Source organism: Lithobates pipiens, unplaced genomic scaffold (genome assembly GCF_037356315.1).
Source record: "Lithobates pipiens isolate NorthernLeopardFrog02 unplaced genomic scaffold, aLitPip1_a1.2 Scaffold_23, whole genome shotgun sequence".
Lineage (NCBI taxonomy): Eukaryota > Metazoa > Chordata > Amphibia > Anura > Ranidae > Lithobates > Lithobates pipiens.
This window is the reverse complement of record NW_027507785.1, coordinates 217,708,264-217,735,336: the sequence shown is the minus strand read 5'-3', so window position 1 is coordinate 217,735,336 and position 27,073 is coordinate 217,708,264. Positions and strand designations below refer to the sequence as shown.

The following is a 27,073-nucleotide window of genomic DNA, read 5'->3' as shown; positions in this document are numbered from 1 at the left end:
CCTGCAAAGGCAAAGCATAATGGACTACTATGCATCGCATAGTAGCCCATTATGTGTCACTTACCTGACACAGGAGCCAGCGAAGTCACCGCTGTCCCCTGTAGTCCGGCGCATCCATCTTCTCGGTGGAGTCTCGCAGCTCCGCCGCTGTTATTAGGCGAAGCCGCGATGACGTCACTCCCACGCATGCGCGCGGGAGCCGACACGCACGGCATCTCCGTCGTTGATGGTGTCGCGCTCAGTGCGCCGCTGTCTATGGCGCATGCGCCGTAGACAGCGGTGCCTGTCTTCGGGCAAATATCTCCTAAGCTGCATAGGTTTAGGAGATATTTCTTGGACCTACAGGTAAACCCTAGTCTAGGCTTACCTGTAGGTCAAAGTGTGTTGTAAGGGTTTACAACCACTTTAAGTGGTCTTTTGAAGCTGAATTAAACCCACCTATCCTTTTCAGCCAAGGAAGCTTCCATCTTAGCCACGCTTTGATCTGCAACTGCCATGGTGCTGCACACGTAATCAGTTATGACACCAGCCATTAGATGGTTTGAGTTTGGTTGAGGGCACAAGCAAATGTGACAGCTAGCCTTCCTAGCATGCCAGGAATGTAACTGTCTATCATGGACTATCATGGTGCTTACAAATAATAATGGAAACCAATATATAAAAATATATACGTTTAATAAGATTACAGTTAAAAACCAAACAAGGCCAAATGTTCAATACCGTTCAACATTTCATGGTGGAAATGGTCATAAGGGAGATGTTCAAATTGAGACAGGAAATTCATGTTCGTATATTAACACGACATGTTTCGCCTAGTAGCTTCATCGGTGATATACGAATTACAGAATGTCTTACAGGCTGAACAAAACAAAATGAGTGTGATAAGACAACAAAATTGTATAACATTATGTACAAAGAAAAATTAACAGCAATTGCCATGCTCTCACCAAAGGAGGGGGAACCTACTGCCTTAAATCTCCCGAAAGGGGGCCACCACCAACGATGGACCAACCAACCAAAAGGGGAAAATGAGCCCTGCACAGCCACAGAGGACACAAATATATATGTGAAAGGATATATATATGTGATATATGTGAGAGGACACACATATATATATATATATATATATATATATATATATATATATATATATATATATATATATATATATATATATATATATATATATATATATATATATATATATATATATATATATGTTAAAGGGCCTAAAAAGATTAGTAAAAGATATATAGATATATAGATTCGGCACCAAATTCACAGAACGGTGCCAGACAAAATACTTAAAAGCAAGTAAATGCAGAGCATGAGGGTGAAGGGCAACTGGGATTTAGAATGAATTATATCCAGTAAGACCAAAATGGATATATTAGTGGTAAGGAAAAAGAAATAGTAAAGATAAAACTAAAAAGGGGGAGGAAAAAAAAATAAAAAATTAAAATCAGGTGACGATCATACTTAAAGTAGGGGCCTATGGGCATTTATGAAGAGGGTAAATGAGGTTATGAGGAAATAAAAAAGATATGTGGAGATAATTAGGCTAATTTAGTTTTGCGCATGGCTCATTTTCCCCTTTTGGTTGGTTGGTACCTCGTTGGTCGTGGCCCCTTTTTCGGGAGATTCAAGGTGGTAGGTTCCCCATCCTTTGGGGAGAGCAGTGGCAATTGCTGTTAATTTTTCTTTGTACATAATGTTATACAATTTTGTTGTCTTATCACACTCATTTAGTTTTTTCTGTGAATTTTTATACAGTTCAAATACATTTTGTAATGCGTATATCCCCTGATGAAGCTACTAGGCGAAACATGTCGGGTTAATATATACGAACATGAATTTCCTGTCTCAATTTGAACATCTGCCTTATGACCACTTCCACCAAGAAACGTTGAACATTATTGAACATGTGTCCTTATTTGGTTTTTAACTGTAATCTTATTAAACTTATATCATTTTATATATTGGTTTCCATTATTATTTGTAAGCACCACGATAGTCCCTTCTCCCCTCCCCACTTTAAATATTTAAAGTAGGGAATACATAGCGACTGCTGATTTCTGACTTTATTCTGAAAATGCCAGTTGCCATGTTGTCTCTGGCTTCTACACTTTCTGATTAACTGACCTGGAATAAGTGCGTAGCAAGAGAAGACAGAACACCTGATTTGCATAAGTAATCTGGCACAGTAATTTGGAAAGTACCAATGAAAGCCAGGCAACTAGCATTTTGAAAAGTAGAGGTCAGCAATTTGAACATCATATTACTCTCAGGGACGTTTTCCACAAGGACCTTACAGGCTTGTGATTATCCAATAAGCCCAATGGATAAGCCTGGAGATAAACAAAAATGTGTAACTACACCTTTATACACATCAGAGCACCCTCATCTTCCTTTCTCCAGTGAGACGAGTAATTGTACCTGCAAAATATTGCTGCCTAGATCACCTGGTTGCTTGTCAAAAATCTTCCAGGCTGGACACGTACCTGCGCTCTGCAATCCTATGGATTCTGAAGAGGTTGTAGAGTACATCATTAGCCCTGGTGCAGAGTGCTCTGATATTTAAAGTAGAACTATAAGGAAAAAAGTTTTTTCATTTTGGATATGTTATAGGGTTATAACCCGTCAGATATTTTTTCGCCATCCGTGCCCCATTGCAGAGATTACACTTCCCTTCCTGTCCCATAGCCAAACAGGAAGTGAGAGGGAATTCCTGCAAATTAAGGGAATTCCTTGGGAACCCTCAGGTTACCAGAACTAGTGTCCCCATTGGATGATTTCCCCTTTTCTGGGGACAACCCAAAATGTGAGATTTTCTTTTACTTTTACTTTTAATGCTAATGGTAATCAGGAGAAATAGAGAGGGTGAATCTCCGTAATGGGGGCTCAGACAGCAATAAAAACTGACGGGTGGTCGGCACAGTGGTGTAGTGGTTAGTACTCTCACCTAGCAGTAAAAAGGGTCGCTGGTTTGAATCCCAACCACGACACTACCTGCCTGAAGTTTGCATGTTCTCCCTGTGCCTGCGTGGGTTTCCTCCGGGTACTCCGGTTTCCTCCCACACTCCAAAGGCATGCAGGTAGGTTAATTGGCTCCTGTCCCAAATTGGCCCTAGTATATGAATGGGGATCTTGGATTGTGGGCTCCTTGAGGGTAGGGACCAATGTGAGTGTGCAATGAACAGGGATAGGGACAATTGTAGACACTCACTCAGGTTCAACTGGATGGACTGGTGTCTTTATTCAACCTTACTAACTATGTAACTATGTAATCCCTCTGCAATCTATCCAAAACTAAGTAAAAAAAGTTTTGCCCTTAGTTATACTTTAACTGATATCTGAAATGTAACTGTACCAAAGTTACATTTTGCATGAAAATAAAGAGAGGTTGATCATTTGTAGATCAACACCTGTTGATTACAAACACTTCTCAGTCACCCTCATGTTTTATGTATGAAAATGATCAAAAGATAGCACCTCTTACCAAACTGGGTCAGCATTGACAGCGTCATCGTACAGTAAAATATACAAGCAGAAACATCCAACTACCAGTGCATGGAACGTCGATACTGTCCTGAGGAAGAAAGAACTCAATGTCAGATAAGATGATTGTAGTTGTATCAGTGCACTTGTAATAAACCAGTTGAGTAGTAGATGTACTGTAGACTTTTTCTTTTGCACTAACAATTATTTTATGGACAAGCTTTCTAAAGACCCCCTCTCTTCAGATCAATGCAGTACTGATACATGGAGGTTAAATGACAGTCTTAAAATTGTACTCCAATCAGATAGAAAAGGCACAAATTCATGCAACTCCAGTATTCAATAATACATCCTTAACCACTTCAACACTAGGCACTTTTACCCCCTTGTTGCCCAGGCCAAGTTTCAGCTTTCATCGCTGTCGCATTTTGAATGACAATTGTGCGGTCATGCAACACTGTACCAAAATTACATTTTTATCATTTTTTTCACACAAATAGAGATTTCTTTTGGTGGTTTTTAATCACTGCTGGGTCTTTTTTTTTTTTTTTTTTTGCAAAAAAAAGACTGAAAAGTTTGAAAAAATAAAGTTTTTTTGTTTCTGTCAGAAAATTTTGCAATGAAATAATTTTTCTCCTTCACTGATGGGCACTGATGAGGTGGCACTGATGAGGAGGCACTAAAATGCCACAGTGATGGGCACTGATACGTGGCACTGATGTGCTGTCTTAAGGGCAATGATGGACAGCACAGATAGGCGGAACAAATGAGCTGGCACTAAAATGCAGCACTGACTGGCATCACTGAAGGGCACTAATTGGTGTCACTGAGTGGCACTGATTGGTGTCATTGATGGACACAGACTGGCACCACTCCTGGACACTGTTGGGGCTGCACTAATGATCGGTGCCGATACCTGTACAGGTCTCCTCTGAGAGGAAATGCCGTTGATCAGCTCTGCTCGCCTCACACTCAACACTTCTGTGTTTACATGTGATCAGGTGTGATTGGACACAGCTGATTACATGGGTAAAGAGCTGCGTCATTGGGTCTTCACCGAGACTGGGGTCACACCGTGTCAAAGAGACACAGCACGCCCATGATCGCCGTACTTCACACCCCTGTGGGCATGCAAGAGCAGGGACACTGGGGTGACGTCATATGATGTTTTCCCACAACGAGAGGAGATCCCATCGCTGTAATTTTACTATACGGAAGGAGGTTAAACATACTTTGTTTTAATGCAAGCAGTAAATCCAGGAAAGGAACAGGCAGCAGCTTCAGCTGCCCACAGTTAAAATGGCTGCAGCCAAACTCAGTGGAGGGAGATTTCTGAATCATATTTGGCAAGTACAGAATCGCAGTATATATAAAATAATATGCAAAGTGGTTGGAAGGAAGATTCAGAATGGCAAAGATCTTTTCATTACAAATTATATGAGCAGACAGCAGTTCCTCTTTAAGGCTTTATAACCACAATACCTTTTTTTCTACGTGTCCCTAACTTGCACAGATAATGAATTGTTCGTTTTACTATTTTGTTAAAATCCCTGCATCAGGCCATAGACAGAGGCCCCGTATCTGCAATTCCGACTGGTCATCCGTGCACTACATGATTTGGTAACACACCTTGCTCCCCCTTTACCCCCCTTTTCTCTTTTTTTTCCCCCCATCCCTCCCCCTTTACCCCCCATACTGGATGTTCCCCCTTTCTTCTCTTTGCCCCTCTGTTCTTCCTCCTTCTTTGCTTCACCTCTCCCTCCATATACTGGAAGTGGTATCAATGTAGATACCTAATTAGTTAAAAAGAAACTGTGAAGTGAGACCACGGGACAATGAGAATTTCCAACGCCACATGCTGCTGTTTATTATTCTCTGACGTTAATGCTAGCAGAGAATTGATGTTGTATTACCTGTACTGCCTCTTTATCTGTAAGCTATGTGGAAAGTATGTAACCTGTTGGTCTATGTGGACCCATGTCAGGTCACCTTGAGGCGAGGTGACAGATGCACACCGTAGGGATCAGGAGTGCACCGCAAGGTTGTCGACCCTACGGCTGACTGCTGCAGATGGGAGACAGATCCCACTGGGGTTAGAGCGTAAGATTCCCTGGGGCGCGGAGTCTAAGAGCAGCAGGTGTTCACCAGTGCCTCTAGTGGTGAGGATGGACTTGGCTGCAACTGGCTCCAGGTCGCGACCCCCAGGGTCCCCCAGCTCACACCCCCAAGTAGGCAACAGGAGGATAGGGATAGTGAGGGACAAAGCCAAGGTTGGGGCCACAAGCAGACAGGAATAGTCAGGGACAAGCCAAAAGGTCAGGATCACAGGCAAACAGGGATAGTCAAGGACACGCCAAAGTCGGTAACGGAACAACAGAAGAGCACACAGCAGATAACAGGAAGCTAAACACACAAAGGTTGATCAGCAGCATTGGCCTGTAGTGCACAGGTTAATATAGAGCTCCCTGATAGGAGCTAGGGTGGAGCCATGCCAGAGGATGAATTACAAAAGCAGACAGGTGAGGGTCGGCTGGTCTCTAGATGAACACATGGAAACAGGTAAGCAGACAAACTATTGCATAACCATGACAACCCATTTCGTGCTATTAATAAAAAAAAAAAAAATCCCTGCATCAGTACTGCTTTGATCTGAAGAATAAAGAGGATCTTTCTAAGCCCTTGTACACACGGTCAGACATTCCGACAACAAAATCCGTCAGATTTTGTCCGAAACTGGTGTTGCATACACACGGTCAGACAAAGTTGTCGGAAAATCCGATCATTCGTAACGTAATGACGTTATTTCGTTACGATGGGACTACGTTCAGGCTAGTAGCCAATAGCTTTGGTCTAGGAATTTGATCTGAGCATGCGTGGCACTTTGTCCAATCGGAATTCTCTACAAACGATCGGACAAAGTCCGATCAGATCATGTTGTCGGAAAATTTTATAGCCCAGCTCTAAAACGTTGTCGGTCGGATATTCCAAGGGAAACAGTCCGATGTAGCCAACACACAGTTGGATTATCCAACAACACGATCCGTCGGAATGTCTGAACGTGTGTACAAGGGCTAAAGCTTATTTAGAACAATGTCCCCATTGGAGGAAATTCCCATCACTTCCTGCTCTGGCCATTAGTGAGACAACAGAGCCTGGGGGGAGGATCCGTTCCATTGGTTGTGGAAGTGACTGGGTGGCTGTGTGCATTTATGAATACCCATGCTGCTGCCAACGTAGGCCTTAGGTATGTGGCAGCAAAAGGGTTATCAATGGGCAATGTAATCTTAGCTAGGTATGTACTTTTAAAGTGACTTTAAATAAGTGACACACAAATTAAAGCTAACTTTTTTTAACCAGTTACAGCAGCAGTTTCTTTTGGAAAAATTTGTATAAATAAAATCTGAGCAATTTAAGAACCCCTGCCATTGTTATATGGTCTGTCCCATTCTTGTAAATGTCACTTTTGCAGCTCCTGCTCTTATGTCAAACCTACAGCTGCAGAAAGGGGAAAGCCTTTCTGAAAAGTCACTAACAAACATGAAATAACATTATTTTCCTGAAATCCACATTGACACTTCAATGGGATTTGTGTGATGCTTAGATCCTAGAGATAAAAAGAAGGAATTTTAAATGAATGAGACATTTCCGTTACTTCACAGGGGTAGGCAACCTGGGGCCCTCCAGTTGTTGTGGAACTACATCTCCCATGAGGCATTTTAAGGCTGGCAGTTACAATTACTCCCAGAGGCATGATGGGACTTGTAGTTCTGCAACAGCTGGAGGGCCCCAGGTTGCCTACCCCTTTTCTAGAGAGTACGATGATAACTTTAGAAAATCTTGATCCATGCGCTTCTAGAAATCAGCTTCTTTTCCCTTGTAACTCTTTACCACAAAGGGCCACGTTAACTCGCCTGGTTGCCAAGAAAGAGGGGAAAGCTATTTTAAATTCTCCCTGCATGCATTAGATTACATCCAGGGACACCAGTCAGTGAAATATAAAGCTGAATGGCATTTGTGCATTGCAGGGAAAGCCAGTCCAAGAAATGCCTTTTTATAAAGCTTCGGAAGTTCCCTAATAATCTGAAACCAAATGAACATCCCATATGGCACAAGAGGACAGTGTAACCAGTCAGCGATGAGAGTACAATTGTCACAAGTAAGCTAACAACACAGCTGTGCGACCTTGCATCTCTTTTAAGCTGGACTCCAGAAATTATTAGAAAATATACCCCTGCAGTGGGGCACTACCATGCCCAAAAATGGAACTTCCGCTTTAAGGGAGGTGACCCCCTGACATGCCACATTTGGCATGTCATTTTTTTGGGGGGGAGGGCACAGTGGCATCAGAAGGAAGATCACCTCTACACACTCCCTCTCGGCAATCATCTGGGACACCTCACAGGTCCCAGATGATTGCCCAGCCAGTCGCGTGCCACGTGCATGCGCAGTAGGTGCCCGGCTGTGAAGCCATAGCCGGGCTCCCACAGTTACAATGCTGGCGCTGCAGCAAGGAGGGTGCCCGAATCGCTGGACCATGGGACAGATAAGTGTCTGATTATTAAACGCCAGCAGCTGCAGTATTTGTAGCTGCTGATTTTTTTTTTAAGCAGAACTCTTTTACTAGCTTTAACTACTTGTTAAGTTTCTGGGTGTCATTATCTGGGGTAATACTTACCTTACCCCCCTCTCTGGCAGGCCGCCGTGATCTGTGCGCCTGGTCCTGCACTGCTCTGGGCCTCAGTGGCACTCCTTCCTCCTTTACATACAATACAGGGTTAAAGAGAAAGTAAACCCTGATGGATTTACTTCCTCTTTGTCTCCCTGCAAAGGCAAAGCATAATGGGATACTATGCATCGCACAGTAGCCCATTATGTGTCACTTACCTAACACAGGAGCCAGCAATGTCACCGCTGTCCCCTTAGCACGAAGCGTCCATCTTCTTCCAGGTATTGCTGCTCTGGCCACTCACAGCGCCGGAGCAGCAATGATGTCACTCCCCCGCATGCGCACGGGAGTCGCCACTAACGACCTATCACCATTAGCATGCTCAGTGCACCTGCGCGCCGCTGTCTATGGCACACGCGCCGTAGACAGCGGTGCCTGTATTTTTGTAAATATCTCCTAAACCGTGTAGGTTTAGGAGATATTTCTTGGATCTACAGGTGAGCCTTAATCTAGGCTTATCTGTAGGTCAAAGTGGTTTGTAAGGGTTTACAACCACTTTAACAGCCCTGCACTGGCTGTTATGATACCAAAGAACTGCCCACAGCCCATAACACTAGGAAGGAGGGGGGTAACTATTTTCCCCTGCAGAGCCAGTTTCCATTTTTTTAACACGTTAAAATCTGAATTTTTGGCTATAAAATGACTTAAAACCACAAAATATTATATATGTTTTGAAAGCAGAAGTCTTGTAAAATAAAGATGCAGTTGAAATTTTTTGTGCAAATACTTATCCAATTTATATTTCCAAGAAAAAATATACTAAGATTAATGTTATTACACACACACACACACAATCAAATCCCCAATTTTATGTACAAAATAATAGAAGAAGTAGTGTAAAGTAAATAAATACCAAATGTGTCATGCCTCAAAACTGTGCCTATCCGAAAAACTGAAAAAAAATGATGGCATCAATAGGCGACACTTTAAAAACCTTTAAAGCTCATTCGTTTAGAGTAAACCATAAATGAGGGACCTTTAGTTATTGCTTTCATTTTAAAGGCTTGTTACAATTTTTTTTTTTTACTTTTTTCTTCCATTAACCACTTTAGCCTCGGGCTTTCACACTAGAGACAATGGTGCAGCTGTTTGAGGGCTATTTTTAACGCTATAGCGCCTGCAAAACGCCCTCGGTGTGAAAGGGGTCTATATATCTCTAAAATTAGCACCGTTTAGGAGATATTTACTGTATATGCAGCTGATGATGTCATCAAAGGAACAGCCACCTATGACATCACACAACTCTGGCCAGTCACACAGCCGGAGTCCGCGGACCCGGAAGATGGATGCGGCCTCCAGGGTGACAACGCATTAGTGGAGGGCTTCGTTTGCAGGTAAGTTTCACATTATGTGCTGGTATGCGATGCATACTAGTACATTATGCCTTTACTTTGCAGCTCACAAAAAAATGAATTCCCTACACTAAGGTAAAAATGTCCCAGTAGCAGTATTGCCCTTACTCCTCCTAGAGGGAGCCCGCACATCTGCTTCCATAGCAAGCAGCTTTCTATTGTGGAAAACACAGAAGAAGAGGACCTGGACACACCTGAAGATGAAGTTTGGGGCTGCTCTGTGCAATACTGCTGCACAGAGCAGCTAAGTACAACATGTTTTTTTATGTATAAAAAATGTATCCTTTGGAACCACTTTAACTTTGTTGCCATCACGATGGGGCTAGCAAGCCCTCTATGTGACAGCATCGACCAGTTGACAGGACCTTTATGGAGACTTCAGGGGTCAATGAACCTTGCCCTCTACTGCACTGCAGCTAATCAAGTACAGATAATGCTTGATTGGCACTTTCCCTGGCCCATAGCAAGCAGCTTCCTATGGGGGCACCATAGCAGGCTCGCTCCCGAGCAGCTTCTCTGTGTGTTCATTCACACACAGAGCATGGCTCGGCCCTGCCCCCGCTCTCTCCTCATTGGCTCACAGGTTGCGACTGACAGAAGCAGGAGTCAATAGTCTCAGCCAATGAGGAGAAAGAGACACGGAAGAGAGGCTGCTCTCGTGCACATGTCTGGATCGAGATGGGGCTCAGGTAAGTATTGGGGGGCTGGGGAGCTGCTGCACACAGAAGGTTTTTTACCTTGATGCATGTAGGTAAATACCCTGAGCCTTTACAACCATGTAAAGAATGCAGTGAAAGTAAAATAACTCGACTTGGTTAATATCTAAGCCAAGTACAGTACATTGTGTACACAGCATAGCTAATACCACAAGGACATGTGTTTTTAGTTACTACCTGGAATTCCATTCAATCTTCTGCTTTGAACTGAGTTTGCCGAAGCCACAAGTCAGACGTGTTGAGAACCAAGAGCTGCCTACATGAAACAGGAGCTGGGAAATGGAAAAGCCGGCTGCAGTGATGCAAAGAGTCAGCGTGCTGAAATTAGGCATGGTAATCTACATGAAGAAATAAAAAGTAAAATGTTAAAGAAAGTATTCATAAAACTCAGAAAATGAAACAATCTAAATAAGGCATATTGCCCATCTTTCACTTAAATAGACTATAAAAACGCATTGTTTATGCTGCATGATGCATTAACTTTATTTCTTGACCTCTGCCAGCACATCGGAAGAAATAATTGATTGCACATTCTGGTGAATATTCTTAAAGCGTAACTCCACTTTTGTTGAGAAAAAAACATTGCCCCCCTTGGGTGATCTATGTACATTGCAAGGAGTAATGTTGCAGATTCCTACTTTTTGTTATTCTGAAGAAATCCTTGTGTTTGTCTGTGCCTCTGGGCTGAGTGGGTCTAATGGGAGTGGTTTCATAATTATCAGTCAGCTGTGGCAGCTGCAGGACACTAATGAGGAAAGCTGCTGGGCCTGCATCCCTTTAGACATGTTCCTATTAGGCTACTTTCACACTGGGGGCATCGGCAGTAAAGCGCTGCTACTTTTAGCAGCACATTACCATTGTTTTTGTGGACCCCCGCTAGCGGCCGAAAAAGGGTTAAAACCTCCCGCAAAGTGCGGCTACATCTGTGCTTTGCTGGCGGTTCAGCAGCGCTGCCCATTGATTTCAATGGGCAGGGGGTGCTTTAGGAGCGGTGTATACACCACTCCTACAGCGCTGCAATCATGCTGCTTGCAGGACTTTTTTTTACCGTCCTGCCAGTAAACGGCTCCAGTGTAAAAGCCCTCGGGCTTTCACACAGGAGGGAGAGGAGAGGCTCTATCAAGGTGCTTTGCAGTCGCTATTTTTAGTGTTATAGCGCCTGTAAAGCGCCTCAGTGTGAAAGTAGCCTAAGAAATATTTCACCAAAAATTACATTTTTGTTGCAGGGGATGCCTGAATTCTGACTTGTATCTTAGGCAGACTTCCTCACTTCGTAAGCCAATCACTCAAGCAGGAAATTATGTTTCTAGGGAGTGGTCAGTACACACTGTGTGTACAGAACAACTCCATGTAGCCATATTGCTTTGCATTTATAGAAAATGACAGCAGCTGCAGATTGAAAAGGAAAGGTCAAATTTTAATTACATTAAATTACAATATGAATTGTGCCACAATTGTACACGCTATATTATTTTTTTTATTATTTGCTATTTTTTTCCCAACGAAAGTGGAGTTACCCTTTAACTGTTATGGCTCATTCATATGGGCATAAACAATGTTGCATTTAGATGCATATGGAGTTTAGTTTTGTGTGCATGTAAATGCAGTATTAGTAATCAATGACACCATACACACAGCTGTGTCTACATTCAAAAATGTACACTGCATTTAGTCAAGTTCCTAAAAGTAGGACACAGCTGTACCCAGGGCTGCACAAATCTGCAGATTTTACACAAGTATGTATATAAACGCGTAAGCCATTAGAAGACTTGTACACTTCTAAACACTGTACGCCAGGGGTGGACTGACAACTCATGGGGCCCCTGGGCAATAGGAGATTATGGGGCCCCCAGGCAATCCGAGATTATGGGGCCACACAGTATGCACACACACACAGTATACACATATATGTGCACACAGTATACACAGACATGTTTCTATTGGCTGAGAAGGTACTGGAGAGGTGGGGCAGCTATAATCTCAGGATTTTTAGCCCAAAAGGATGTCGGTAAGGGACATTTCAGAGACAGATGTAAAAAAAAAAAAAACACAGATTTTGTCCCTGGTTTTACTGAGGCGGGCAACCCTGATGGGGCCCCCTAGTGGCTCAGGGCCCTCGGGCAGTGCCCGAGTGGCCCAATGGTCAGTCTGCCCCTGCTGTACGCATTTCAAAAGTGTCTAAACACCAGTACATTAGGCATGCATTTTTTGAAGGATATTCTGCTAGCTCTGTCAGCATTCCCTGCAGAAATACGCCTATGCCCATGTGAATGAAGCCTGCTTAAAGAGCCACAAAACTATCTTTGCAAAACAAAAACAAACCATGTAAATTTGACCAAAGTTGACCAATGTCCTTGCTATATGTGTAGACCATTGATGTACCACCTGAAGTCTGACTGAAAAACGTCCACAGTCATCCCATCCTGCCTTGTTAGTAAGATGTTGTTACGACACTTCCAGCTAATTTAAACCCCTATCACATGCGCTCTCTCGACCTTTTCGCAGTAGCTCAGAGCTCAGCGATGCTGCATCAGTGGAGATAGTAGACCATACTTGTGCAAGGGCTTGAGAGCTTGATCATGTGATGGTGGGGGTAAATGGCTGGAAGTGTCTTAGCAACGCCTTAGCAACAAGGCAAGACAGGACGATTGCATCCCTGCCAGTTTTTTCGGCATTATCCAACTTATATTTTAATCAAGTGCCCCTCACCTGCATAGACATATTGTTTTGTAAAAGTGAACTATCCCTATAAAGCAGAATGCCAGCCAAAACATATTTTCTAGTTTAGTCAGGGGTCAGAAATTGTGTCAGACTTTTATTGCTGTCTGTGTCCTCAATTGGGAGATATATCCCTTTAAATACTGTCACCCCCCCCCCCCCCCCCCACTACAGAGTCTCAATTTCAGGCCAGAGGCATACATCTTCCAACTTTATTTACTATAGCGTTCAGAGGTCTCACCGCTTCAGCTCACCAGCAATATAAGAAATTAATGTGTAACTTAAAGTGGTTCTAAAGGCTCAAGGTTTTTTTTCACCTTAATGCATTGAGGTAAAAGGTAAAAAACTTTCTGGATGCAGCTCCCCCTTATATTATATATATATATATATATATATATATATATATATATATATATATATATATATATATATATATATATATATATATATATATATATATATATATATATATATATATATATATACATACATACATACACACCTGAGCCCCTCTCCCGGGTCTCTCTCATATTGGCTCACACAGCAGCGGGAGCCATTGGCTGTCAATCACAGCCAGTGAACCAATGAGGAGAGAGTGGGGGGTGGGGCCAAACCACGCTGTGTGTGTGTGAAGGGACACGCACAGCATGACTTGGGAGCAAGCCTGCTCGAGTGCTATTGGGGGCACTCAGCAGAGAAGAGGAGCTAGGACCGTCAGCAGGGGAACCAAAAGCAAGGGTATCCAAGACCATTGCACATAGCAGTTAAGTATAACATGTTTGTTATTTAAAAAAAAAATTCCTTTAGTATCGTTTTCTGGACCAGTGGCTGCGCCGATCGGATTCGTTTCAGAACCGATCAGTCACCAGGCCCAGGCCAATGATTTCTGGCCTGGACCTGATGAATAAAATCCTCCCCTGCCTGTGTAAGTGTAAACACAGACAGGGAAAGTGATGTCATCTCCCTCTCTGGAATTATTTTCCGTTCCACAGAGAGGAGAGAGGACATCCAAACGTGAGTTGCACCAACACTACACTGACACAGTACACACAGGCACATATTTCACACCCCAATCGCCACCCCAGTTAACTCCTTCACTTCCTGTCACTGTGTCATCAAGTGCAGTGTTCATTTTTTTCTTTGATCACTGTACTGGTGTCATTTGTGACACTAATCAGCATTAGGGTACTTTGTAGTAGCCCTGGATAGGTCTAGGGACCCCCCTAACCCCCCCCAATAAAGGTTTAACCCCATGATCAACCCCTAGTGATCACCGTATTAGTGTCATGGGTGACGCTGGTTAGCTAGTTATTTTTATTTAGAGTCAGAGCACCCACCGTATATTACCTAATAAATGGTTTAACCCCCTCATCACCCGGCGGGTGATATCAGTTAGGTTTTAGCATTAATTAGAGTCTGCGTCACCCCAGGCAGCGTCAGATTAGTGCCAGTAGCACTAACACCCAAGCAGGCACCATGCGACTCCCTTAGTGGTATAGTGTCTGAACGGATCTCTATCTGATCTGATCAGATTTATACTAGAGTCACCAGTAGTTTAGGGTCCCCAAAAACACTGCGTTAGCGGGATCAGCCCAGATACCTGCTAGCACCTGCGTTTAGCCCTTCCGCCCAGCCCAGCCCAGCCCAGCCCAACCAAGTGCAGTATCAATCAATCACTGTCACTTACAAAAACACTAAACACATAACTGCAGCATTCGCAGAGTCAGGCCTGGTCCCTGTTAACGATAACAGTTTTTTTGGTACCATTTGAAGCAGTCGCTGACAGTCAGGTGCTCTTTTTCCTGTGCGTCTCACTAGTGTACCAGTAAATTTAGAGGCCAAAATGTCCAATCAAAGGTATACTAGTGAAGAGGCCTACACGTTTCTGAGCCTGACAGATGAGAGTGAAGAGGAAGTCACCCATCTGTCCGATTCTAGCTCAGAATAGAAACCAGTAGATAGCAGCGGCTCCATGACAGATAGCTCTGACGACGAGTAGTGGTCCCTGCCAACGTCAGGTGTACCCAGCCCCACTCTTCTGCTGTTTTTGAGGTGCAAGAACCACAGGGCTCTCGTATGGAGCAGAGAGCCAGTACTAGTGCCACTGAACTGGCAACCACCAGCAGCCTAGTACATCCTGGTCGTACATCCAGCACTGCAATAACACTTGGTAACGTGGCAAGTCTGAATTGGAAGCCTACCACTTCTGCAGCATCCGTACTTCCCCCATTCACTGGCCAACCCGGAATTCTGATTTTACGTCACTTGATTTTTATTCACTATTTTTCACGGAAGATCTTTATAGATCTGTTTTGGACCAAAGCAATTTGTATGCTGGTCAATTCATTGCTGCTAATCCCCAGTTGCCAGAGATTGGAGACCTATTAAGGTCTCTGAATTTAAGACCTTCCTGGGCCTATCCCTCCTCATGGGCGGGAAAAAGAAAAAAGTGAGTTGCGGTCATATTGGTCCACTGACCCAATTCACCATATGCCCGTGTTCTCTGCCCCATGACCAGGACATGATATGAGCAGATCTTGCGGTTCATGCATTTCAATGACAATGAACTCTGTCATCTTCGGGATGACCCTGGATACGATTGGCTCCACAAAATTCGGCCCCTCGTAAACCACTTCAACCAGCAGTTTGCAGCCTTGTTTACTCCCGATCAAGTTGTCTGCGTTGATAAAACCATGATTAAGTTTTCTGGCCGCTTGTCTATCAACAGTATCTTCCCAGCAAGCATACCATATATGGGGTCAAGATGTATAAGCTCTGTGACAGGGCAGCCTTACATATAGTTTTATGGCTTACAAGGGAAAAGATAGTCACGTTGAGCCGGAGAACTGCACAGACTACATAGGGAGCGCTGTGGGACTTGGTGTCACCCTTATTCGGGAAGGGGTACCACTTGTACGTGGACAATTATTAACAAGCGTGACACTTTTTAGTCACCTTTTTGATTGTGGAATTGGCACCGTATGAACTAATTGCCAGGGCTTCCCCCAACGACTTGTAGAATCCTGACTTAGATGGGGGGAGAGAGACCCTGCTTGAAATGTAATAATTTGTTAGCAGTGAAGTGGAATACACGGAATGTTTTCATTCTGTCCTTCCTTCCCACAGATGACAGTCTAAATTCCTACAGCGACTGGGCGAAAGCCCTCTCTGTCCACGAATACAACCTTAACATGGGAGGTGTGGACGTCAACGACCAGTTGTTGGTGTCGTACCAAACTGCCCGTAAGGCCAGATGCTGATATAAAAAAGTGTCTGTATATTTATTCAAATTGGCTCTGTTGAATGCTTTTGTGCTATACAAATTCCCCATGCAAATGCAGTGAGCCGGCTGCATGAGAGGCATTTTTGGAATGTTTTCCCTGGTACCCCTTCCCAAAGAAACCCCCAAAGATGATTTTGTGTCTGCAGAAAACGTGGATATAGGCCTATCACCCACTTTTATTGTCCCTCCTGTCCTGACCAACCTGGTCTCTGCATTGGTGACCACACACTAGTGGAGTATTAGCTTAGGATACAGCATTGCACAGTCCTTGGGCACACTTACACAGGGTCTCGAAAGATGAGATGGCCATCACATTTTGAGAGACCCTAATCTAGAACGTTTACAGTTACAGTTTATAAAAATGCAAAAAAAACACACACACATAAAAAAGCCAAAAAGAGTTGTCGTTTTATTTTTCTTCTCTCTATTTTTCTCTCTCTTATGTTCTATATCTATTGTTCTCTCTCTATTACTGTATTTAACTGTCATGTTTTATTTTTACTGTGTTTTATTGTATTTGCTTTGCAGGTATGGTATGTCTTACTGTTGTACAGTAATGTTACTTTGTTTATTGGTAACCATCATTTGCTTAGCAGGTACACCATTCAGATGCAGCACGGGTTTATTTAATCTGACAGCAACAGCATTTGCTACCACAATACGTAAAGCCGTGACTCCAGTGCTGTAGGAGGTGATTTTACCATCACAATTAAAAAAAGATGATATATGCCAAAGCATGGGGGCAGGGGTGGAGGGGTGATTTGCTCCTAACATTAGGGGTGGATTGCCCCCATGCTTTGGCATATATTTTTTAGGCACAGATTGTGCTAAAAAATATGTTGTTTTATTGTTACGGTTGTTTGCTTTTCAGTTATGCCATTCAGCTGCAGCACTGATTTATTTATCTTGACAGCAACGGCGTTTTCTCTCACGATACGTAAATCAGCGACTCCAGCACTGTAGGAGGTGATTTCACCACCGCAGTTAAAAAAAACTGGTGCATGTATGCCCATCATTACAAGTGGGTGGATGTATTCTAATGATAGGCATACCCACCGATCAATCTCTTTTTTCCATTCAGCCCACAGGCTACATGAAAAAAAGAACATTACAATATATGCCTAAAAAGGACCAGCAACGTACTGGTGTGTTGCTGGAGTTTAAATGGTTATGCCAAAATGATGCCTGCAGGTTTAATTATCATCTGGGTATCATTCTTTTCAGCCAGCGGTCAGCTTTCATGTAAAAGCAATCCTAGCAGCTTAGCCTCTAGACTGCTTTTACAAGCAGTAGAAGGGAATGTCACTCCCCCCTCCCACTGTCTTCCATGATTTTCTCTGGCTCTCCTGTCCCACCAGGGAACCTGAGAATGCAGTCCGTATTTCCGCCAGCTGACCATAGTGCTGATCGGAGACCAGAAAGAGCTCCAATCAACTCTATGGCCTAAGAAACCTGAAACTACGAGCACTTCATGACTTAGGTTTTGCCGGATATAAACAGCGCCATTTGGAAATTGGGAAAGCATTTTATCACACCGATCTTGTTGTGGTCAGATGCTCTGAGGGCAGAGCAGAGATCTAGGGTCTAAAAGACCCCGATTTTTTTTTTAAAAAGAGTACCTGTCACTACCTATTGCTATCATAGATAACAATAAAAATTAAAAAATTAAAAATGAAAGGAACAGTTTAAAAATAAAATAAAAAAGCAAAATAAATAATAAAAAAAGGACCCCTGTCCCCCTGTGCTCACGCGCAAAGCCAAACGCAAGCGTCGGCCTTGTGTCATACGTAAACAGCAATTTCACCATGCATGTGAGGTATCACAGTGAAAGTCAGATCGAGGGCAGTCATTTTAGCAGTAGACCTTCTCTGTAAATCTAAAGTGGTAACATGTAAAGGCTTTTAAAAATGTATGTAGTTTGTCGCCAGTGCAAGTTTGTGCGCAATTTTAAAGCATGTCGTGTTTGGTATCCATGTACTCGGCATTAGATCATATTTTTTATTTTATCCAACATTTGGGCAATATAATGTGTTTTAGTGCATAAAAATTTAAAAAAGTGTTTTTTTTCCAAAAAATGGTGTTTGAAAAATCGCTGCGCAAATACTGTTTGGAAAAAAAAATTGCAATACCCACCATTTTAATCTGTAGGGCCTTTTTTTTATATATATATATATATATATATATATATATATATATATATATATATATATATATATAAATAGTGTCAGAAAGGGCTTTGTCTTCAAGTGGTTAGAAGATTGGGTTATGTTTGACATAAGCTTCTAATGTTGTGCATAACATGCTGGGACAGTTCAACTCCCCCCCCCCCCCCCCCCCAAATGACACTAGGGATGCACCAATACCATTTTTTTGACAACTCGCTGATACCAATTACCGATAACTACGGCAAGTGTTTTGTTTTCACTTCAGCTGTCAGCAATGGTACAAAGCATTGAAAATTTATTTACAAATGAAATAAATATATATATTTTTTGCGCTTTTTCAATGTGCAATGTGTAAATATATGTTAATATCTATGTGTAAAAATATTCACTAACAAAGCAAACAAAAAAAAGTTTTAATTGTTTACAGTTTATAAAATAGATGTGAACAAAAAAAAAAGCAGGAAAATAATTAAATGGAGGAGAATAGGGAGTTAATTAAGGCTGATTAGAGTAAATTAAGGGTTTATAAGGGGTTAAACAGAAGAACATTTGTTCCTCCCTTCCATCTGCAGAAAGATTCAAAAATAAACAATGTTTCTTTTTATTTTAGTGTTTCAGTGTTGTTAATAAACATGTGGCTGGGAGAGAGGGGAGGGACCCGATGACGGCGCTAGTGTGAGCAGATGGGGGCGGTCCCGCCGATCAGCTGGAGCAACGTGAGGGGAAAGGACGCCGAGCTCCATGAATGAAGCCGCCTGGTCCGTCCTATCCCATCCCACTCACATCATTAAACATACGGCCGGTTTAAGCAGGAGAGTACAACCCCAGTGTGCTCGAACCGGCTGGTAAAAAGACCGCTGATTCCTCCCTCCATAGCCGTGTATTGCGCTTGCGGTGCCTGCATGAGACCCAAAGAGGATACGAGCATAGCCTTGCTCCAGGACCAGGCTGACAGACCACTCAAATCAAAGTTTCAGGACGACCTCGGTGTACTGGAAGACAGTAGAGCTATAATTGGATACTCTCTGCTTTCTCTCCTTCAGAGGCTGTGTGGGTAGAGGAGTGATATACGGAACGTAGATCAAGGACTGAGCACCCTATGAGACTCTTCTCCCTCCCCAGGTATTTATCTCTCTTTTGTTTTTGTGGATTACATATGCTGAATATATGCAGAATTTTATCCGAACCTGACCTGATTACCTCCTGTTGAACGCTCACGGAGACCCGGGCTGGTGAGACTCTGGGGAATGAGGAGTGGAACAGAGTGGAACAGTAGGGGTTCGGTGAACCAATTCCAGAGAATTAAATATTGAAGATCAGGATTTGAACAGAATTAAATGGAGTATAAATATAAATGACCTGCAAGATGTTATATACCTACAATTTGATGAATCTGTCCCACGTATAAAGTATAGTGGTTGATCGCCGAAATGTTAAGCGGGACAATGTGTGGCCCTTTCTGTGGAAGCGCACTGTAAATCTCATCTTGATTTTATGCAAAATCGCAGTAAAAGTAAGGAAGGGAAGGTTTTCCACCGCTTAATATCACAGATTAAGCGAGAGTGGATCTGGGGCCGGAGTTTTCAGTGCAGTGCAGGTGACACAATCAAGGAGAGACTGAATAAAGTATTTTTTTTTTTCTTCTTTTTAATAAATCCTGGGGAGGCAAAGGATAAAAGGGGGGAACATGAGGGGAAGAAATCAAAAGGCGAATGAACCAAAAGAGAGTCTTAATACAAGTACGATTCAGAAGTACCTGAAGGAAACAAGTTTAAAAAGCCCCGGAATAGAAAAAAAGCAGCAGGGGGTAAAGGAGAAGAAGAGAGAAGTACCCAAGACAGCAGGGGCCCCGGGGGCTAATTCAGGGGAGGAATCGGACTCAGATATGGATGGTAAATTGAGGGGACAGAGGGATATCGCTCAAATCCCCACAAAAAGTGAAATGTTGGAAATGTTCGCCAAACTTGAAAATACCATCAAAGTAGAAATTTCAAATGTCAGGACGGATATGGGCCACTTACTGAGGAGAGTGGAAGAGGCAGAGGAACTAACAGGAAAACAGGCCCATGAAATATTAGAACTGAAAACGCAAGTAAGGAAATTGCAAACGGATCAGCGGGACATTCTATATAAGCTGGACGAGCAAGAAAACCAGAATAGACGGCAAAATCTGAGGGTCAGAGCATTGCCTGAACAGCAGGGAGAAGATTTGGGGGTTAAGATGGGAAAAATTTTCAACCCCATATTGGGAAGAGGGGTAGGAGAGGACTTAAAGATCGACCGGGTACATAGGGTGAGGAAACCCCCAGGCTTGAGGGAAGAGGTCCCGAGAGACGTAATTATAAAATTTTGCCACTATGAAGATAAAGCCAAGATATGGAGCAGGCTTAGGGGGCTACCCCCGTTACAATATGAAGGGGTCTCTTTACAGATTTTCTCTGACCTGTCGGCATTAACACTGGCTCGGAGGAGACTTTTAAAACCTTTATTAGAACTATTGAGAGCGGCAAATATCAGATACAGTTGGGGATTTCCTGCGGCCTTACTGGTCCAGAGAGATGGAAGAACATTCAGATTAAAATTCCTAGACGAGCTGGAGGTTTTCTGTAACAATCTAGGGATCCCAGTCCCAACGATCCCCAAAGTTCCCTAATGGACTTACATAATGGACACTGATTCGGGGAGTCTGACTTTTTGATGGTCTATTACTTGCTGCTTCACTCCTGTTTTTTTGTTTTTTTTTTCCCCTTTTTTCTGGGGTGGAGGGGGTGGGGGGAGAGTGGGGTGGGAGGACGGAGGTAAGAGGGTGGTGGAAGGATCAGGTGGGGCCCCGGGACATCATACCGTATCTGCGAGGGGACCCCCCTCCCCCTTAGGGGAAGGTGGCAGGGGGGACCCAGACACGGGGGGTCGTGGTCGGATTCGCACCCTAGTGGGAAAAGTCTGCAGAATGGAGGAGATCCTCAGCTGCATAATAGAGGGCAGGAGTTGGCCAGGGGGTGGGAGGGGGGGAGGTTGGGAGGGGGGGGGAGGTATCTTGCAGAGCCATCAAGGTAATACATAACACGTTTCACTCCCTACCGGAAAAATATAGATGATAGAAGTAAATTTCTTGTCATACAATGTTAAGGGTCTGAACTCTTTGGCTAAGAGGCACAAATTGTTAAAGGAATTACAGCAGTACAGAGCAGAGGTGGTATTTCTGCAGGAGACTCACTTGTCTCAGGATACAAATATTAAACTATACTCGGTTAATTACCCAAACTGGCTATATGGGGATTCGCCGATAAAGAGGGCTAAGGGAGTGGCAATAGGGTTCGAGAAAGGTATAAAGTTCACATTGATGGACAGGATGACAGACCCTGAAGGCCAATACCTGTTTGTAAAGGGAAAATTAGGGGATAAGATTCTCACCCTAGCAAACGTATATTGCCCCAACAAAAACCCTATAAGATATCTGAAAATAGTATTGGGGAAGTTAGAGGATTTTAAGGTGGGGGATGTTGTCCTCGCAGGAGATTTCAACTTTTGTATGGAGCCATCATGGGATAGTATGTCCCGGGCTAGGGGGCTAAATATGAAGGCACTGAAGATGATTAAACTTTGGTTGAAACAACATCAAATAATGGATGTATGGAGGTTGCAGCATGATAAAATAAAAGATTATACCTTTTTTTCCCCCGTGCACGGGACGTACTCCCGGCTGGATCACATACTGGTCGACCATAGGCTGTTGGATCTAGTGACGGAAACCAAGATTGGAATACCGTATATACTCGAGTATAAGCCTAGATTTTCAGACCCTTTTTTAGGCTGAAAGTGCCCCCCTCGGCTTATACTCGAGTCACCGCTGTCTGCCTACCCGATCAGCGTGTCGTGCAGACAGACGGCGGCCATTCCACTATTCAAAAGCCGCGCCTCCCTGTCTGTGATAGGCGGAACACTCAATTTCCCAGCAATCAGTGGTCCGCCTATCACGGACATCCGCTCATCCTCATACTACAGACGAGGATGAGAGGATATCCGTGATAGGCGGAACACTGACTGCTGGGAAATTGAGTGTTCCGCCTATCACAGACGGAGGCGCGGCTTTTGAACAGTGGAATGGCTGCCGTCTGTCACAGACGAGGAGGAGAGATGCGGCGATCCTGGCATGGCCGCCATATGTTGTATCGGTGCAAAATGGCACACAGAAGGACACAGAGGCTGCAGAAGGACAAAGCGGCTGCAGATTGGCACACGGAGGCATGCACAGGACACAGGTAGGCTGCAATGGACACAGGGATGGTCACAGGGATGGTCACAGGGATGGACACAGGGATGGACACAGTGATGGACACAGGGATGGACACAGGGATGGACACAGTGATGGACACAGGGATGGACACAGTGATGGACACAGTGATGGACACAGGGATGGACACAGGGATGGACACAGGGATGGACACAGGGAGGTATACAGCTGCAGATGGCCATTGTTGACCCTCTTTTCCACTCTTTTAAGCTGTAACAGTAGCTGCTGCATGTCTCACCCTCGGCTTATACACGAGTCAATAAGTTTTCCCATTTTTTTTGTGGTAAATTAGGGGCCTCGGCTTATATTCGGATCGACCTATACTCGAGTATATACGGTAGTTACACTGTCAGATCATGCTCCGGTGTCAATGAGGATGAGGATACTCGGAATGCAGAGGCTACCGTTCACGTGGCGCCTGAACGAGAATCTCTTGCAGGACGAGAAAATTGCGGAGGCAGTATTAAGGGAAATTTAATTTTATTTTTCCGTTAATGATACAGAGGAAATTTCCGGTGCCACTTTGTGGGAGGCACATAAAGTATATATTAGGGGTATCCTCATCTCCATGGGCACAAGGAAAAAAAAAGAAAGACTAGAAAAAATAGAAAATCTAAAAGAAGAGGTTTATAAACTAGAACAGGCCCATAAAAAATCAGGGGGGCAACAGCAGAAATATCTCCATCTATTGGTGACTAAGAGGGATGAACTTAAAGATATGATGGACCAGGATTCAAAGAGGACATTGGACAGGAGAACTAGAGAGAGGTATTACCTGGGAAATAAAATAAGTAGACATCTAGCTAGACAGTTGAAAAGGAAGAGTGGGAATAATTTTATCGATAAAATACAAGACAAGAATGGGAAGATGACCCATACATCCAGGGAGATATCGGAGGTGTTCAAGCAATACTACGAAGCTCTGTACAACTTAGGTCAGAAAGGGGCAAAAGATGTAGGGAAAATAGACAAAATTAAGGAATTCTTGAATAAAGTGAAATTACCGAGTTTAGATGAGAGCGATAGATGTAACTTAGACAGACCCATTACTGAAGAAGAGATCTATAAGACTATGAAAGATACCGCCTCCGGTAAAAGCCCGGGACCAGACGGTTTTACGATTTCGTATCTGAAAAAATACAAAGAGATCCTAGTCCCCAAGCTTTGCAAGTATATGAATGGCTTAGGTAGAGATTTCGGGATGGGAGGAGAGGCCCTGCGGGCATCAATTACGGTGTTGCTAAAGGAGGGGAAGGACAGTACGCTTTGTTCTAGTTACAGGCCAATAGCCTTACTAAACGCTGACACCAAATTATTTGCCAAGGTCTTAGCATCGAGGCTGAAGGACAGAATGTCCGACCTGGTGCACCCAGACCAGGTCGGATTTATCCCTGAGAGGGAAGGTAGGGACAATGGAGTGCATTCGTTGCTACTACTACAGGCCTTAAAAACGAATGGGTCCCCAGGACTACTCCTGCCGATAGATGCGGAGAAAGCATTCGACAGGGTAGACTGGGGACTCATGTTTGAAACTCTGAAAGTGCTGGGTCTTGGACCAAGAATGATCCAATGGATCAAGGTGCTATATAATCACCCACAGGCGTCGGTAAAAGTGAATGGGATGTCTTCCTCCCAATTTCAAATGGAGAACGGCACCAGACAGGGGTGCCCTTTGTCCCCACTTTTGTTTGTCCTGTCCTTGGAACCGTTATTGGCCTCTATCCGAGAGAACCCAGACATAAAAGGGATCATGGTTGGAGAAGAAGAGCACAAACTTGCAGCATATGCGGATGACGTGTTGTTCTATATCTCCAACCCAAGGATCACGATTCCGAACTTGCTGAGGTTATTGGAAAAATATGGGGAATTCTCGAATTTAAAAATAAACCTCAATAAGTCCGAAGTCCTAAATATCAACATCAAAGGACAGGAAAAGGTAAGACTCCGGGAGGAATTTCGGTTTCCATGGCGAAAGGAGATCAAATATCTAGGAGTCTACCTCTCCAACACTATCAAGAAAATCTATGTTAACAACTACATTCCTTTATTAGAGGAAATTAAGAGAGAATTAAAAAAAATCTCAATAAGTCACCTCTCCTGGTTAGGGCGGATCAATGCGGTCAAAATGGTTTTGACCCCAAAGATTCTATATAAGTTCCAAATGTTGCCCATATCTCTCCCCCCAGTTTTCTTCAGGACATTAAAGGGGTTGTTCTCAAGGTATATCTGGCAACATAAAAAACCAAGAATTGCTTTCGCGGTACTGAGCAGAGAAAAAAAAAAGGGGGGCCTTGCTATCCCGGATTTTAAAAAATATTATAACGCGGTGGTACTTACACGAGTGGTGGAATGGGGAAAAGAGGTAAATAATAAAAGGTGGGTAAGTGTGGAAAAGGCAATGAGTCAAGCACAGTTAGGACGAATAATTTGGAACCCTCCTCAGTATAGGTCAGTAGGATTAAACACACACGAAATAACACGTATCGCACTTAAATTATGGGATAGAACACACGCACAAAATAAATGGAGTTATAATTCACCTTTGATTTTTTTAAAAGACAATGATTTTTTTATTCCGGGGAAACAGGAGGTGGGGGGAAACTGGATAATAAAAAATAATGCACAAGTAAAAGATATTATTTATAGAGGTAAAATAAACACGTTTCAAGCACTGAGGTTGGACACGGAACTTATGCGGATAGATACCTGGAGGTACCTTCAGTTAAGACATTTTATTTCAAAATTGCCCCATCCAATTCGAAGAGACGAAGATTATAGGCCTTTCGACCGGCTCTGTCTTAGAGATAAATCAAAAAATAACATAGGTTGAATCTATAAAATCCTATCAGAGGGGGAAGGTCGGGATGGTCCGCCCTATATTAAAAAATGGGAAAGAGAGCTGGGGACTCGATGTTGTTTACAGACAATGGAGAAAATAATGAAATTAACGCATAGTGCGATGGTAGACCACAAGATGACTGAGTTAAATTATAAGTGCCTCGCGAAGTGGTATGCGACCCCAGACAAAGTGGGTAGATTCGTAACCGCGCAATCCCCAGAGTGTTGGCGGGGGTGAAAGATAATAGGAACCATGGCTCACATCTGGTGGGATTGCCCGATTATTAAAAAGTATTGGAAGGAGGTGTTGGATCTAATAAAAGTTGTAACAAATAAATACATAGCAGAAGACCCCTGGACTGTATTGTTTCACGGGACCGAAAGCTCTGTGAGGCAATATATGTCCTCTTTAATCCCCATACTGCTCAGTGCCGCGAAAAGTCTAATCCCAAAAAAATGGCGGGAGACGGACAGTCCTAAAATACGGGACTGGATACTTCGGGTAAATGAAATACAGAATATGGAATGCCCAGAGGAAGAGGGGGAAGAATTGGTACCTAGAGAGGGGTGTAGGGATAAATGGGTATCATGGATAGAATTTAAAAAATCATGGAGGTATGTAGAAGAAATGGTAAAATAAAATCGGGTATGATATACATAGTGTTGGCAAGGGTGGATACAACTCCGAACCCACTGCAAGACGGGGGGGGGTTGGAAGAGGGATAGGAAATGTTAAGTTTGTACGATTGTAAAAGATATTAAGAAAAGAATGAGTTTGTGATTGAATGTACTTTCTTTTTATCTTTTGTCTTATTCTATTTGTAAGGAAAAAAAAAAGAAAACTAAATAAAGAATTAAAAAAAATAAAAAAAATAAACATGTGGCTGCTTTTTTCTTTGACAGCTCCAATTACCAAACTTTTTACTTTAGCTGTCAACAGGGGAGACCCACTGACAGCTCAAAGAACCGAGTACCGATATTTGTGCAAATACTCAGTATCGGCATAGATACCGATACTAGTATCGGTACAACCCTAGTTGACACCATCAGGAAACCTACAATGAGCAGTGACATGCAGGCACAGCTGAAGGGCATGCATGTCGATAGGAAGTAGCTGCAGGGCATCAGCAGCACTGAGATGTAAAAGAAAGGTGAAAAAATGTATTCATGAGAGAGAAATATTAAAACATTACACAGTACTTTAGCAAACTAAATATAATCTATTTAAGGTTTAGATTAACTGTAATATGCTCAAATGAACCAACCAAATGAGAATAATTTCACTGATCTGGAAACACCATACAACAGAACATGATTGATCAGAATGTTTTACTGTATTCTGCAGGGCCTCGTTACATAAGCATGTTTGTGTTTTAGAAGGATGACATCAGGCGTGATCGAATCCTAGTTTAAACCCACCTGAGCGATCCCGCGGGGAAGCTGTCAATGTATTGGGCCAATCATATGCGGCTGAGGCACTGTC

At 43.2% G+C, this 27,073-nt stretch overlaps 1 protein-coding gene across 4 annotated transcripts in view; it reads right to left on the bottom strand.

The window, feature by feature from the left end:
* The window catches only part of TLCD4 (TLC domain containing 4), a 125,238-nt gene that overhangs the window by 38,503 nt on the left and 59,662 nt on the right, over window positions 1-27,073 (bottom strand). For all 4 annotated transcript variants that reach the window (XM_077452861.1, XM_077452862.1, XM_077452860.1 and 1 more), the window contains 2 exons: window positions 10,470-10,630; window positions 3,500-3,589 (listed from right to left, as the gene is read on the bottom strand). In XM_077452861.1, coding sequence (XP_077308987.1) covers window positions 3,500-3,589; window positions 10,470-10,630 — 251 coding nt within the window. The remainder of the gene's footprint in view (window positions 1-3,499; window positions 3,590-10,469; window positions 10,631-27,073) is intronic.